Source organism: Glandiceps talaboti, chromosome 21 (assembly GCF_964340395.1).
Source record: "Glandiceps talaboti chromosome 21, keGlaTala1.1, whole genome shotgun sequence".
Taxonomy (NCBI): domain Eukaryota; kingdom Metazoa; phylum Hemichordata; class Enteropneusta; family Spengelidae; genus Glandiceps; species Glandiceps talaboti.
In genome coordinates, this window is record NC_135569.1 from 16,406,624 (window position 1) to 16,424,381 (window position 17,758).

The 17,758-nt window shown below is 34.4% G+C and overlaps 1 protein-coding gene across 1 annotated transcript; it reads left to right on the forward strand.

Annotated features, from left to right (window-relative positions):
• Positions 1-156: 156 nt before the first annotated feature.
• Positions 157-13,592, forward strand: LOC144451369 (protein RER1-like). The gene is made up of 7 exons (XM_078142189.1): positions 157-185; positions 2,267-2,355; positions 3,902-4,006; positions 7,078-7,177; positions 7,768-7,846; positions 10,939-11,074; positions 11,993-13,592. Exons 2-7 carry the CDS (start codon positions 2,293-2,295, stop codon positions 12,080-12,082), a joined length of 573 nt encoding a protein of 190 aa, XP_077998315.1. The 5' UTR covers positions 157-185; positions 2,267-2,292; the 3' UTR covers positions 12,083-13,592.
• Positions 13,593-17,758: the final 4,166 nt, after the last annotated feature.

Consider the following 17,758-nt stretch of genomic DNA (forward strand, 5'->3'; position numbering starts at 1 on the left):
TACCCATTCTATTTTGTGTTTTGGTATTTCCTTCATTACTTTATACAATTTAATTTATTATATTGAATATTTTGATATTTAAAATACTTTTACACACATTTATTTCATGACTAGGTCATAATAAAATAATCTTTCCTGAGACGAGGATGCTGCAACGTGGCCGCCATCTTTGTGATCACACGCCGGTAAGTATCGATGAAATTTCGAGTCCTTCATGGCAACATATGTTACTGTACATCAAAGCTGTCCACACAGATTGTTTTTGAAACAATCGGTTGGGTTGTGATCCACACGTCATTAATTTTACTTATATATACCCAGCGCAATTGACGATCTTGTGGTTCTACTTCCGGATTTCGTATTACTTGGTAGTTGGTTATGCATGTAGGTCTATGGCCGTGTATCAGTCATCCGATCATTTAGGGATCGTTAGAGTGAATCACGGGGGTTGCCTGTTAGTGATGACGTCTCATAGCGGTAAACGATTTATATACTAAAAATATGGTATAATCACAAAATTCTTACGGTCATAACGCACGTGAGTACCGTCTTATCGTTGGCGACTCTAATCCTGAAATATGTAACATTAGTCGTTACGTTATCCTGATCGTTGTTGACCTGATCGGATTTGAACCAAGACAAGATCGTCCTTTTTCACGTACAAGGTTGTCTTATAAAGTGTGTAAAATACACGTCAAAATTTTGACCTGATTAGTAATATAACCATCTTAACAAGAAGCCATTTATTTAGCTATTATTTTCTTATAATATCTGTTTTATGAAACACAGCCAATAATGATCAAACTAAAAGTAATTATGTATCGTTCTGTTTAACCTTGGCCATGGATGTAGTCATGAACCTATTAACATGTCCTGACTAGTTGACTTTACTCTGTGACGATTAATTAAGATTATATTGTTATTGTTGTGCTATTATTTTGGATAATATAAAGGTGATATCAGTGTACACAATTTAGTGTCCCCAATGCTAATACTAATCTGTTATCAGTCTTAGAAGTTCAGTAGACTTTGGACTGTATACAAATGATTGTTATTTGTACATTTTATTGTTTGGCTTTTGTGATTTACCATGAGTAGTCGCATGTGATTTGATCAACTCAAAGTTCAAGCTATTCTTTGGCATTGTTACCCAAACAACATATTCTGAAGTATTCATGCATTTCATTGTTTTAACCAATTTTCTGGTGTCACATGAATATTGATGATGATCAATTTATATGCTTTGTCATCATTCTGTTGCATTACGAGGTAACAGGATTGTATATTTATATAAAGGAATTGAATATTTTTACATTTAATTATTTGGAAAATAACCTTAATTCATTAACAAATAATATTTATTATCTCTAAGGATAAGTTAGCTTAGTCCCATACGTGCTACGTTCATCGCCACCGTATACTCAAATGGATTGCTCTCGAACAGAATTTGTTTTTGTCACCATTAGTGATAGCTTAGACTATTGGAGTGTTGATGATGTTATTACATCCCCACATCACTTCTTTTTTTTTAGTTTGTAGTAAACTGAACAAAGTACAAAAATGTAACCAATTACAACTGTAAATAAAAAATCTACCTGCCCCACCTATTCTAAACTTGAGCGTAATCGGAACCACACATTTTTTTTTTGTTAGGCCTATAAGCAAGGAGTGCTTAATTTCAATCGATTTCATCTATTTTTGTATCATACATGTAAATTGTGTGTACATGCAGGTGGTTCATTGTTTTAATGATCTACATTGGCAGACTTTTCAGGCCGTACATGTATCTTTCCTTTGATATGATCATTTGGGTCTCACTGTGAATTAGGAGTCAAATTTAGGTGTGAAAGACATTTATTTGGTAGATGTAGAGTTATAGAAAAAGTTGGTCCAGAACAAAAGACTGACCCTATGTGCATGTACATTGTAATCCGTTATAACTTCACTGATGAAATATCAGTAATGTGAGAGCCTGAGATTGTAACTCAGGCCTTTATTAGAATGTTCCATATTGACCTGTAGACCCTTGACAGCACTCCATAGGCTTCAGTGAATGAATACATCTTCAGTTTTTTTAGAAGCAATCCAGGCTGGAGGTTTGGCGTATACAAATGTATCTATAGTGGCAAAGATTTTCATCTATGAGCAAGGGTTATGGGGCGAGTTGTACATGATTTTCTTAGTCTTGACTCTGTTGGATTAAAACAGTGACAGAAAGTAAACATAAATTCAAACCTGTTTCTTATTTCTTATTTCTTTCCGACAGGTTTAGAAAAAATCATATGTGAAGCCATGGATGACTCTGGACCTTCACAACCTTCGATTATCAGTAGATTTTTCACAAGAATCAGCCAGGTAGGATTATTTTATTTGGTGAAACAAAGAATTTATTGTCATTGAATTTTGGCATTTAGCCTTCCCTCAGTTAGGCGATGCCTGAAGAGGGACTATGGCTTCTGTCTCTGTCCAGTCCTACATTTGTACAACTGCTGACATCAGACCATGCACAAACAGAACCTGTTACAAACAGGGAAAGTAAACAACTGAACTGGATTAATAACACTTGGCACAGTATGTACAATGTAGGCAGTACAGACTTGTATTGCATTTCATGGTTTGATAAAAACAGTTTTATGGCCACTTTACGTAATACACATCATGTAGTTCAAGTTCACAAACAAATGTCCAGTTCCCCTTGCATTTCACATATATGTAAAGAAGCCATAAATCTGTTCTTATCAAACCATGGTGTGTAATACAAGTCTTTGTACTTCCAATATGCTGTGCCAAGTGTTATAAATCCAATTCATTTGTTTACTTTCCCTGTTTGTAACACTAACAGGTTCCGTTTGTCCACAGTTTGGTGTCAGCAGTTGTATCATTGAGACTCTGACATTGCCAGTCTTTTCCAAACCAGAAACAGTGGTAAAACTTGACCTTCTTTCCATGTCATCTATTGTTAGTCACACAGATATAAAGTATGGGGGGGGGGGGGGGGGGGGGCATGTTTTCTGAGAAGACTTGTTGGTTCTCCAATATTTCTCCAGTCATTGTTTTGAAAATAGTGTATTGGGGTCACTTTTCAAATAAAATTATTAAAAACAACAGTTGTTGAAAATCCTTTTACCCTACTCTCTGCCCATAACAAAAAAATACCATTATATGCTGAGTTCTGTTAATGCATATAGCTACACACAATCTGACAAGCTAGTATTGCCATGGGAGATCAAAGATCAGACTATTTTTTGTCTCTGTACTTGTCTACACATTGCTGCATTTCCACCTTTTTTAGAAACTTTATGAGATCTTCAAAGAGATGGGGTGGTTCGGATATTTTTTGGACAACCACGATGCTATGTCATTCTGAGATTAACTTGTACATGGGCAACCACAATCCTATGTCATTCTGAGATGTTATACAATGTTCTTATTTATTCTTGGGTAGAAAACTTTAAAAGTGATTTTAAAATGTTGTGAACATAACTGGTAATATACGGAAAGCTTTATTTTTCATGTTCCTGTAACTATAAACTAAATTGTATTGTGTGCGTGAATATACAGAGTAACAATCTTTTAGTCTAACTTGGTAAGAGTTAAATTATTATAACAGTTGTTAGTGATTTTCCAAAGAGTTCAGATTTCATCACCATGACAACAGAGTTGGGAAATCTTGTAAAGAGTTGCTAGATTTCAATAATGCGTACATACAATGTATTTCTTTTGGTGAGGAACCCGATAAAATTCCTGCTGATTTTACCAACCTACTACTAACGTTAACTAAAACATTGGCTTTATTTGACAGCTGTATTTCTTTTGATGGGGAACCCTATGAAAGACCTGGTAATTTTACCTACATGTACCTACTACTAACATTACCAAAAACACCGCTTTTATTTCACAGCTGTACCAGGGATGTTTAGATACATGGACCCCATATACAATTGGTAGATGGGTAGCCACAGTTCTCATATTTATATGTTATGGTATTAGAGTGTTTTTTCTCCAGGTAAGTCCAATATTCCCTGTGTATACATGTACCTAAATCTACACACATCTAGTCTTGTCTTTAGCCATAGTAGAAAAGTCAGTAAAACGGACTGCACCATTTGATTTGCAATATTACAGACATATTCCATTTAATGCATATTTATACATAGTTAGCATACCTGGTACTTGCTAAACATTAACTACATATACACATCAAATTGTTTTGTTATGAGCAATCAATTTTGGTTAAAGGGACACAAGCTTTATACATTTGGGCATAAAATTTTGCTGATTATTCAAACAGAACTCATATTCTACATACTAAGATAAACGAAACCATCACTTACAACCGACTGAACTCAAACCAGGTATCAAAATTAACATGAGCTGATGACGTAATTTTTCATACGTAAAAAATGTCACGAAAATCCCTACTATGCAATCAACTGTTCAGCAATGCCAGACAACAATTGTAATGTCATATCGGTAGAAGGCATGTATTGATGTTAACATTGTAATGTCATATCGGTAGAAGGCATGTATTAATGTTAACATTGTAATGTCATATCGGTAGAAGGCATGCATTGATGTTAACATTGTAATGTCATATCGGTAGAAGGCATGCATTGATGTTAACATTGTAATGTCATATCGGTAGAAGGCATGCATTGATGTTAACATTGTAATGTCATATCGGTAGAAGGCATGCATTGATGTTAACATTGTAATGTCATATCGGTAGAAGGCATGCATTGATGTTAACATTGTAATGTCATATCGGTAGAAGGCATGTATTGATGTTAACATTATAATGTCATATCGGTAGAAGGCATGTATTGATGTTAACATTAGAGAGTTTCGGCTACACGTTCAACGTGTACGCGAACGCGCAACTCACTCACGTTCATGTTCGCGTATCAGCTGTGACCTAATTTTGCTTCGGCTAGCCGTTTACGTATATCAACAACAGAGTACATGGTTAGCCTAAATATCTATCTATCTATCTATCTAATAAATTTATATAGCACCAAATATCCAAAGAAAACAATGTTCAGTGGCACTTAGAGTTATAAAGGAGATGAAAAGGCTCTCTGAAATATGTGGGTTTTCAAGCGTCTTTACATTAATGTTTTGGTTATATGACATAAATAGCGCAGTGACAATAACCGTATGGCTCGTAATTAAGCAGATATATTTACGTGAATAATCTCGTATGTTCACAATAAAATCACCCTGTAGTATCTTGAAGATTGCAGCGACAGTCATCATCGTACATCGTGATTTCTGTGCAAAATCAGTTACGTGAAGGCAGCCACAGATTCAAGGCTGCATTTTAAATATTTTATCAAGGAAAACAAAATTACTGAGGTGTATTATGTTGTGAAGGGTCAACCTTGCCAAAAGCATCAACATTTTTGATAATATTAGTGATTATTTTACAAAAATTTTAAAAGAAATTTCACGTTGTTTACTTACGTGTAAACAGCCGTCGCCACGTTCGAAACGCCCACGAAACTTGTCAGTACGCAGAGAAGTAGGTCAAAATTGCGACGTAGTAGCACAAAATCTCCTACGTCACATGTGCGCGTACACGTTGAACGTGTAGCCGAAACTCTCTATTGTAATGTCATATCGGTAGAAGGCATGTATTGATGTTAACATTGTAATGTCATATCGGTAGAAGGCATGCATTGATGTTAACATTGTAATGTCATATCGGTAGAAGGCATGTATTGATGTTAACATTGTATTGTCATATCGGTAGAAGGCATGCATTGATGTTAACATTGTAATGTCATATCGGTAGAAGGCATGCATTGATGTTAACATTGTAATGTCATATCGGTAGAAGGCATGCATTGATGTTAACATTGTACTAGAAGAGTTTCATTGAGATTTTATGTAAAGTATTTTCACTTGAGAAAAAAAAACTTGGCTTGTGCCACTTCAAAAGGATATAGACTCGATAATAGAGGATAAAGAAAGAGTAAATAAGAGTGACATGGATCATAAAGTGATTTCTTCCCCTATATACATCATTTACATGCTTTGAAAGGAGAATAAAGACGAGGCTGTTTACCTTAGCTAAATTTCATTATATTTAGGGGACCCATCAAACTAACTTCCCCCATTTCTACATTATGTGACTTCTGTAAACTAGAGTTTTTATAAATTGGTAAATCTGGCTTAGAATTAGAAGAAGCCTGCTGTACATTTGGGTGCAAGGCATTGTGGGAAGCAAACAGAGATAGGAACTAAACCAGTGATGCAGCTATTTTTTAAAAAGTAGCCAGTCAAATGTGAAAAGTAGGCAGGAATGAGACCCATGAATCTACTTACTGATGGAAATATATCGATTGAAACAAAGAGTTTTTTAACAAATTCCTGGAAAGTAGACAGCAAAACATTGCGATGTACATGTAGCCAGTAGTTTTCACCAGTTACTGGCCCTTACTTACATTCTTGGGGTAAATACCTGTTTAGACCTTGCCCTTATAATGTTGAACCTACTGATTCAAACGGTGTTTAGCTCTTACTTTAGGAGTGCACCCATACACTTTCATGCATGTAAATACATACATACATAAGTATGTACGTATGTTGTACATACGTACGTACATACATATGTACGTACGTACGTACGTACGTACGTACGTACATATGTACATAGGTACGTACGTACACGTACGTACATACATACATTACAGTAACATACATACATACATACATAATACATACATACATACATACATATACACATACATACATACATACATACATACATACATACATACATACATACATACATACATACATACATACATACATACATACATACATACATACATACATACATACATACATACATACATACATACATACATACATACATACATACATACTTACAATGGCTCACAGAGCTACTAAATGTTGCACACTTCCCACATTGACAAATTGAACAGAAACTTAGATATACTGTAGACAGTGTATTCACATTAAATGATTCTGAATTCATAAGTACTACATTGTACATGTAACTCTGGAACTCAGGTTTTGTTCTGATTATGTTTTCATTTCTTTTACTTGCAGGGTTGGTATATTGTAACATATGCACTAGGAATATACCATTTAAATCTTTTTATAGCGTTTCTTACTCCCAAGATAGACCCAGCGTTAGTTGATGAAATAGGTAAATATATTCTCAACTTTAACTCTTCAGCACATATCACTGTTACATTAAAGTGTCTATCCCTATATTACCAAGTTTAAACATTCTTTTTAGACATTGACCTTTGACCTAGACTACTGAAATTCAGCAATTGCCTGCATTATCACAGACACCTTGTAGTATTTATTTGTTGCTACTAATTTCTTTTAAATCCTGTCTCCATTCAGTCACATTTGAGGGGACTATGTCTTCTTTGAAAACTTGTCTTCTATGACAAGAAACCCAGTTAATGAAATAGTAAATAGTTCTGCTATCTTCTGTATGTACATGTATATCTGACATATATCGTACATTGCTCTTTAAAATTAGAAGTATATTTTGAATTAATTCTTGGTGAAATTGGATGATTTCTCCAAAATATACTGTCATATTCACTAACCAGGAACTTGCAGGTTTCTCATCAAAAATGGCTTGCAGACAAGATGTAAGTGCTCTACATCTTCAAGCACAAAACGATGATATTGTCGTTGGCATTTTGTTGTCGTAACCTTTGCTTATATCCAGATATTATTCTGTTGTATAGTATCTTCATGAAATGTTTTCTTCTGCAGAGGATGGCCCTTCACTTCCCACAAAAGCAAATGAAGAATTTAGACCATTCATAAGGAGGTTACCGGAGTTTAAATTTTGGTAAGATGTCTTAAAGTTAAAGTGCTCACTTCAATAAATTCATTCATTTTAAATGTACCTCTAAAAGTCGCTTCCTGTCAATTGTAATATGACATTTTGAATGACTGCCATACCTCTAAAACTCACTTTATGACATTTTGAATGACTGCCATACCTCTAAAACTCACTTTATGACATTTTGAATGACTGCCATACCTCTAAAATTCACTTCCTGTCATTTGTAACATGACATTTAGAATGGCTGTCACACCTCTAAGAGTCACGTTATGTCAATTGTAACATGACATTTTGAATGACTGCCATACCTCTAAAACTCACTTTACAAATGTATGTCATTCATAACATGACATTTTGAATGACTGCTTTACCTCAAACTCACTTTACGGATGTATATCATTCATAACATGACATTTTGAATGACTGCCATACCTCTAAAACTCACTTTATGACATTTTGAATGACTGCCATACCTCTAAAACTCACTTTATGGCATTTTGAATGACTGCCATACCTCTAAAACTCACTTTATGGCATTTTGAATGACTGCCATACCTCTAAAACTCACTTTATAACATTTTGAATGACTGCCATACCTCTAAAACTCACTTTATGACATTTTGAATGACTGCCATAACTCTAAACTCACTTTATGACATTTTGAATGACTGCCATACCTCTAAAACTCACTTTATGGCATTTTGAATGACTGCCATACCTCTAAAACTCACTTTATGGCATTTTGAATGACTGCCATAACTCTAAAACTCACTTTATGACATTTTGAATGACTGCCATACCTCTAAAACTCACTTTATGACATTTTGAATGACTGCCATACCTCTAAAACTCACTTTATAACATTTTGAATGACTGCCATACCTCTAAAACTCACTTTATGACATTTTGAATGACTGCCATACCTCTAAAACTCACTTTATGACATTTTGAATGACTGCTATACCTCTAAAACTCACTTTATGACATTTTGAATGACTGCTATACCTCTAAAACTCACTTTATGACATTTTGAATGACTGCCATACCTCTAAAACTCACTTTATAACATTTTGAATGACTGCCATACCTCTAAAACTCACTTTATGGCATTTTGAATGACTGCCATACCTCTAAAACTCACTTTATGACATTTTGAATGACTGCTATACCTCTAAAACTCACTTTATGACATTTTGAATGACTGCCATACCTCTAAAACTCACTTTATAACATTTTGAATGACTGCTATACCTCCAAAACTCACTTTATGACATTTTGAATGACTGCCATACCTCTAAAACTCACTTTATGACATTTTGAATGACTGCCATACCTCTAAAACTCACTTTATGACATTTTGAATGACTGCCATACCTCTAAAACTCACTTTATAACATTTTGAATGACTGCCATACCTCTAAAACTCACTTTATGACATTTTGAATGACTGCTATACCTCTAAAACTCACTTTGTGTCATTTTGAATGACTGCTATACCTCTAAAACTTACTTTATGACATTTTGAATGACTGCTATACCTCTAAAACTCACTTTGTGTCATTTTGAATGACTGCTATACCTCTAAAACTCACTTTATGACATTTTGAATGACTGCCATAACTCTAAAACTCACTTTATGACATTTTGAATGACTGCCATAACTCTAAAACTCACTTTATGACATTTTGAATGACTGCTATACCTCCAAAACTCACTTTATGACATTTTGAATGACTGCCATAACTCTAAAACTCACTTTATGACATTTTGAATGACTGCCATACCTCTAAAACTCACTTTATGACATTTTGAATGACTGCCATAACTCTAAAACTCACTTTATGACATTTTGAATGACTGCTATACCTCCAAAACTCACTTTATGACATTTTGAATGACTGCCATAACTCTAAAACTCACTTTATGACATTTTGAATGACTGCTATACCTCTAAAACTCACTTTATGACATTTTGAATGACTGCCATACCTCTAAAACTCACTTTATGACATTTTGAATGACTGCCATACCTCTAAAACTCACTTTATGACATTTTGAATGACTGCTATACCTCCAAAACTCACTTTATGACATTTTGAATGACTGCCATACCTCTAAAACTCACTTTATGACATTTTGAATGACTGCCATACCTCTAAAACTCACTTTATGGCATTTTGAATGACTGCCATACCTCTAAAACTCACTTTATGGCATTTTGAATGACTGCCATACCTCTAAAACTCACTTTATGGCATTTTGAATGACTGCCATACCTCTAAAACTCACTTTATGACATTTTGAATGACTGCCATACCTCTAAAACTCACTTTGTGTCATTTTGAATGACTGCTATACCTCTAAAACTCACTTTGTGTCATTTTGAATGACTGCCATACCTCTAAAACTCACTTTATGACATTTTGAATGACTGCTATACCTCCAAAACTCACTTTATGACATTTTGAATGACTGCCATACCTCTAAAACTCACTTTATGACATTTTGAATGACTGCCATACCTCTAAAACTCACTTTATAACATTTTGAATGACTGCCATACCTCTAAAACTCACTTTGTGTCATTTTGAATGACTGCTATACCTCCAAAACTCACTTTATGACATTTTGAATGACTGCCATACCTCTAAAACTCACTTTATGACATTTTGAATGACTGCTATACCTCTAAAACTCACTTTATGACATTTTGAATGACTGCTATACCTCTAAAACTCACTTTGTGTCATTTTGAATGACTGCTATACCTCTAAAACTCACTTTGTGTCATTTTGAATGACTGCTATACCTCTAAAATCAGCCCATAGTATTGAGATCTAGACTGCAACAGTACAAAAATTCATCCAAATTTATCTGTATATTTTCAATAGACAAGTGTCTATGAACCATGCACAACGACAGCACTCAACCAACAAGTGCAATTAAACTGTAATTCAACTGATGTAGTCAGTGCACTTGACATTGGAAAATTGGAAAAATCTGACTAAATTCATTCCCCTTCATTTGCATGTGTTGTCATGGCGAGAGAAAGAAGATAATACTGATAATTTTGTTTTGTTTTTTCCTTGTTTCAGGTACTCTGCCACTAAAGCTATATTGATAGCATTTGTGTGTACTTTTTTTGAGCTGTTTAATGTCCCTGTATTTTGGCCAATCTTGGTGGTATATTTCATTACGCTATTTTGCATAACAATGAAGAGACAGATTAAGGTAAGCATTATGAAACATTTACAAACTTTTTGACGTAATGATTTTTTTATACTGTCAGGTTGTGTACATAGAAGTGCTTTATAGCTGACTGATGTAGGCTTGGTGTTTCACTCTGAGACATGGAACATTACAGCTAAAATGATGTAGGCTTGGTATTTCACACATGGGACATTACAGCTGAAAATGATGTAGGCTTGGTATTTCACACATGGGACATTACAGCTAAAATGATGTAGGCTTGGTATTTCACACATGGGACATTACAGCTGAAAATGATGTAGGCTTGGTGTTTTACTCATGGGACATTACAGCTAAAATGATGTAGGCTTGGTGTTTCACTCATGGGACATTACAGCTAAAATGATGTAGGCTTGGTGTTTTACTGGTGGGACATTACATTCTTGACACAAAGATAGACATATTTCAACGCTAGGCTAACAATAACAGAGACACAACAAACACAGCAGGATCCTTTACCCAATCATATTGAACACTGATACGCATTGCTATTCTTTCAAAGTGTAGTAAACTGGCTTCTAACACATCAGGATCCTTTGTAGTAAAAACATGTTTCTAGTGAAAACATTACACATGGACTTGATGATTTTAACGACTGCAATTGTTTATTTTCTAACTGATAATCAACATTTAAACTTGACTACTTCTACATCCCCACTGTGCACATCACCTATGGAATTGTTTCTTTTGCATTTAGAAGTTGTCTGAGGGTGTGTAATAAATGTCATGTTTCATGAGTGAAACACCAAGCCTACATCATTATGCTCATGAAAGTACATCCCCAGAGAAAACTGCATGTATTTGTGCAAATACCCCAAGTAAGCTAGACATGCAGTAGGTTCTGTTAGTGTGTGCAGTGATTTTAATTGTCTGATAATTTCTTTTGTGTTATCTTTTCAGCACATGATCAAATACAAGTACCTACCTTTTTCACATGGAAAGACAAAGTACAAGGGAAAAGAAGACAGCGGATCAGTTATTGCAAGTTAAACAATAGTCTCCCCATTTTTCCACAGTAAAATTTATAAACCTGTAACACATAATACTAATTTGTGATATTTTTTCAAACACTTTTTTCTGTAGGAACTGTTTATTGTGTATTCTTGATGCTATAATTTTTTGGATGTCTTGTATATGTAAATCAAAACAAATCTTGCTCATTGCTATTTCTGTATGTGATGCCATTTCCATAATAAAATCAGATATGCAGTGTTCCCTCTACGTTTTCTTAGTCTGAGCAACTTAAGGAGAAGGGTGAAAAATGAAAAGGGTAACATTATTACATAGTGGCTGTGCTTGTGCAACCAAAGGGGGTGGTCCGCAATTGGGTATCTCCCCTTCTTGCCGAAGGTCGGAAGAAAATCATATAATATTAATTTACAATATGAAGCTAACACTTTTTACCCGCTCTTGGATGCTGAATAGAGAGAAATAAAACTCTATGACAAGATTTCATTTAATCAGTAATTATACTTTGTTTCTTTGTATATACAATTAGCACACAAATAAACCTTAGTGGGAACACTGCTAATATATTAGCCTAATGACAAGGACAGTGCTGTGTATAAACAAAATTGTGTATCATGCTTTTTCTTCATTTTTTCTGTATATGGAAATGCTGCAAGATGTACTTTGTGTCAGGAAGTTTGGAGTGTGAAATTACTTCTTCTTTTTTTTCTTGGAACTATTGGTCATTGTGAATTTCTTAAAGTCATCAATCCAAAAGAATATTTGTCAGGAGAGCAAGAAATTCATTTTTTTTTTCTCCGAACTATTCATTCTAAATCTATGAAAATCTTCAATTCAGAATGATCATACTTGTGTTAAAAACTATGATAGTGAGTCAGTATCACTTTAGTCAAATTAGATGTATAAAAGAGAAACGTCTCGATAGCTCCCAGTAATGGTAACAGATGCCATTAGATTAGATTAGTCTGTATCAGTAAAACAACAGGATCGACAGAACAGATATACAATGGTACAAAACCATACATGTCTTTGTATAATTTAGGGTTCCATCGCACATTGGCCAACCACTTTTATAAGAGAAAGCATCAACTTGCTATGGTTAGCAGGACAAATAAGTATTATCAGAAGTGCTTATTCAATGCCGTAAAGAGGCCATAATGCAAGAACATGGATGTACTCCCCACCATTTTGTTTCCTGTATGTCAAAAACTCCACCTTTTGTCATTGAAACAATAATTTCACTGTAAGCATGCCTCTCTGTGAATCATATGCCAAAGTATTGAAAGGAATAGTCCGATCACAACTAGCATAAACAGCATTAGTTTGTCTCTTTGTACGTAATATAAGAACATGTAAGTTTTCTTCCCAGCTCTTCCTCAATGTACACGTCATCTACAGAAGCAAAAACTCAAACAAGAAATCTGACTTAGAATACTATAAGTGTAATGTAGAAATTTACAGACTTTGTATTTAACTTTACCTATGAATTGGATGTCATTGTATACATTTATGATTTGCTCCTCATTATATTATCCTGTATTAAAAACATATCATAATTTTGTGTTTCTATTATTTTGTACAGTTCGTAATTTTAATCAGGAACACCACTCCAGGAAATAAAGATATTTTCATAAACTATGGGTTCTGGAGAATCATTTCATGATTTTACAGTTACCTTCAAATACTTGTGATTTCAGAGAACCATCAAGTTGATCTTGTGCCTTTATTTCCTGGAGTGGTGTTGCCCTTTAATAATGCATAGTAGTGTTGAGTTGCATTAAAGGGGACTGCCACTCCAGGAAATAAAGGTATTTTCATAAATTGTGGATTCTGAAGAGTCATATCATGATTTTACATCACATAAATTTCAAAGATTATTGAACCCAAAGTTGACATTATTTCGTGGAGTGGTGTTCCCCTTTGAGACAATACAATAAAATAAGTTAATCTTTTTTAAGGATGTAAGCAATAGCTTAAAAAGACAGCTACATATGTGTGTACAAACAAACAGACAGACACATGTACGTACATGTATTAATATGGTCATCAACACCTGTACAGTAAGCAAACAATAGCAAGTACTAGCCTAGGATGGCACACATGCAAACACACACATACAGAGACACACTGATAGACATATACAGTAAGACACACCCACACACATGCATACATACATACATACGTACGTACGTACGTACGTATGTACGTACATAAATACATACATATATTCATTCATACACTCACATATACAAAAAAAATACATGCATGTAGACAGACAGACATGCACACATGTACATTCTTACCAACACTCAGACAGATACACACACAGATACACTTTGCTTATCTCTATATAATCGTTAATTGTTCAGTGATGTCAAATAATAAAAACTAAAAATTGTAATAGTTTGACTATAATAGACTAGCTACAAAGACAAAAATCTAGGATGTAAGAATTTAGCAAATATGTTCTAAATAGTACTAAAGTTTTAGAAGTCAACATGTGATGTTGTGTTCACTTTTCATAAATTATATTTACTGGCTGTGATAGAAGTCCGAAAGATATTTCATGAGAATCCACATCATTGTGAAATCACAGGCCTCTGTCTGGCAGCATCCAAAACACATTGCTGACAGATTTTGTCTTGTGTAATCTGCTCAAGGGATTGTGAGAACTAATAATCTTCTTTAAATTTACAGTAAAACTAAATTTTTGACATGTAATTTCACTTTGTCAGACTAGAGTTTAAGACATGACAAAAATCCCACCCATCCTAATCCTATCCTGGTCATACCCACAGTACCTTAATTTTGGTTTGTTCCTATTGTACTCAGTAGGATGGATGACACTACTGTGAAGACGGAGGTGGTGGATGGATCCAAAGATGCACAAAGTGAACATATAAATTCCAAACTGAAATGAAAGGACATCTATATTCATATTCACACTCATATTCAGCTTATGATTAAGATTTAAGCCCCAGTGAATTTAATTTTTGCAAATATTGAATTATTAATTTCTGAGTGTCAAAGCATACACCAAATCTGTACTAGAAATAGTTCAATGCTTGTAATAAGATTATTACTAGTCGTTAGTTTGCAGCATTTGTGTAGTGTTAATATACACTGGCTGCAGGTAGGCTTTGATCACTGGGTATTAGCATACAAGCTTCAACAAATACTTTATTATATTATACTAGTTTATTGATGGTCTAAATCGAGAGATCTGATTGGTCAAGACATCAAACTAACACATCTAAAATAGTGATATATGCACAGTTAGCGTGACTCTAAGCAGCTCTGAATGAGAATTGTATACAGACATGACATAATGCTCATGTGTATATGTTGCCACCTGGTCAAAACCTCGGGATGTACCATCCCCTGTGGGCGGTTTATTGCTTAAATATGAAAGAAGTTGAAAATAAGAATACAGATTTTACTGACAAAAGTTCAAGTTGTAATTCATAGGTTTGTAATCAAATCTTCAGACTTGACAATTATTTGGCGTTTATATGTTATACCACCTATCCACTCACCCCCACCCCCAACCCCATTTATCGGCTAGGTTGTTGTATACCCCCAACCACCCACATCACCGTGACTTGCATTGTCATAATACCATACTACAAGCAACAACTCCAATGTCTGCATGCACCAACTATAACACAAAGCATGGTGATTGCAATGTTTATGTGTTTGTTTCAGTGTAAGTAATTCAAACAGCATGACATCTCTTTGAAGTGGCTTCCTATTAAAATAAGTTGCACACCACAGGGAAACGGACATTAAAATATATGAGATATGTACTCATGTGGTAACACCTACACAAGACGACATGATATATCTGTAACTTAACATTCATTAATAGCCAAACAAAGCTGAAGTTATACTGTCTATCAATCAGGTTCTTATATAGGAAAAATTTAAAATGGATTTCTTGTTTTGTAAAATCATAAAGTTTACATTTGTTGATAAACTAGAAATAGCTTGGAATATATCCTGTTGGTTGAAATTGACTCTGAGTTGTGTCATGCCACAGGTGAAGGGAGATTAGCTCTGGCCAGAAAAACGTTAGCTGTAATGACTGATGACAAGGATTGACATGGACAGCCATTACTGTGTCAGATGACATCAGGGAGCACTCTTATGTTATGTCACTTGAATCAAAGAAATATATTTTATTGATCAAATTCAAAATGAATTCGGAAATTCAGATGTAGTCGCCACTTTTGTGACGCCTTAGAACTATTAAAGCAGGTGGGTACAGAGTACCAGGAAATACCTGCATTGTTTAGTAGGGACAAAGTAAACATTACCCTTACTACATACAGACCTGGTTCAGTGATTGTTTATCTAACCTGTCAGTGCTGGGTTAGTCTAGGTACTATACATTGGCCTCAATTTACTACAAACTCTCTCTCCACCGTATAGTCAAATGGCTTTCTTTAGCATGACATTCTGTTCTTACCACTGAGAGCAGTAGCTCAATGCTATTGGAATGTTGATATAAACATGTTGATGTTATCCCGTTTTCATGTGACTTATTTTCAGACTGGAGGTTGAGTTTGTAGTAACCTGAATGAAGTAACCAATTACAACAGCCTGTCAGTGTGTGATGAATTACTACTGACATGTGCTGTTCACCCTTTCCCCAGCAGGAAATTTAGCTAGTTGAATTTGTCTGTTTGACTATGCATGGAGAGATATTATAATAATCAATCCCAACATTTAGCAACTAGACTAGTACTGGGTGGGCTTGAATCCAGCTTGTCATATGAGGTAACCGCTTGGCCACTTCCAACCCAATCAGTGGGTGAGATAACTCAGTCAGATAACTCTCAAGTCCATCTGTCAGGGTAGATTCTAAGGTGTTACAGAAATTCAACAAAGTAAGTTATAAAAGTTACATCTTTTATTACTATAAATCATTATATATTGATTCTAATTTTACTGGAGTTCATCGTTGTCTTTAACATGTACTCTATCATTTTGTCATCAATTTATACTCTATGCTACTGTAAACCTGGAAATATTTGCTAAAGATTTGTTTTCACTTATTTCGCTGGATGCAAAAATGCAAAAATAAGTAGTGACTAAAACGTTTTGTTTTTTGGGGGTTTTTTTTGTACATGAACACAGTGTTCATGTACAAGTCTGGTAATTCGTAAAAATAAGTAGTGACTAAAATGTCTTCTTGTACATGAACACAATGTACCAGTCTGGTAATTAGTAGAAAGTAGTCTTTGAGAACTAGCTGAAGACTCTAAAATCACAAAATCTTCTTGTAGCGAAAATGTTCTTGGTTTACAGTATTTTACCTGTGAAGTCAAACTTTTTCACTTTTGCCACATTATGTAACTTTATGTGTTTAATGAATTGTTAATAATTTCTGGTGACATTTCTCACTAAACTTTTCTTTTACTATGATAATACATTTATTGTTATGTATGTAAATAAAGAAAATTGATGTTAAAACAAAAAGTGTGTGCATGTTATGTATACTTTCTTTAAAGGGTGTATATGTTTTTGGTGTATAGTTTGCTGTGTATTTAAAAGGTGCTCACAGTATTCTACTCACTGCAGCACACATAACAACCACTTGCAATTGACTGATTTCAAACCTGGTATTAAGATATAACCCATAAATGATCCAATAACGTAATTTATTATATGTACCCATGAAATTCCTACTATGTA

Coding starts and splice junctions, on each gene's coding strand:
- LOC144451369 (XM_078142189.1), top strand. CDS start 2,293: ATGGATGACTCTGGACCTTCACAACCTTCGATTATCAGTAGATTTTTC. Junction 2,356..3,901: donor TTTTCACAAGAATCAGCCAG/GTAGGATTATTT, acceptor TTTATTTCACAG/CTGTACCAGGGATGTTTAGA. Junction 7,847..10,938: donor TTACCGGAGTTTAAATTTTG/GTAAGATGTCTT, acceptor TCCTTGTTTCAG/GTACTCTGCCACTAAAGCTA.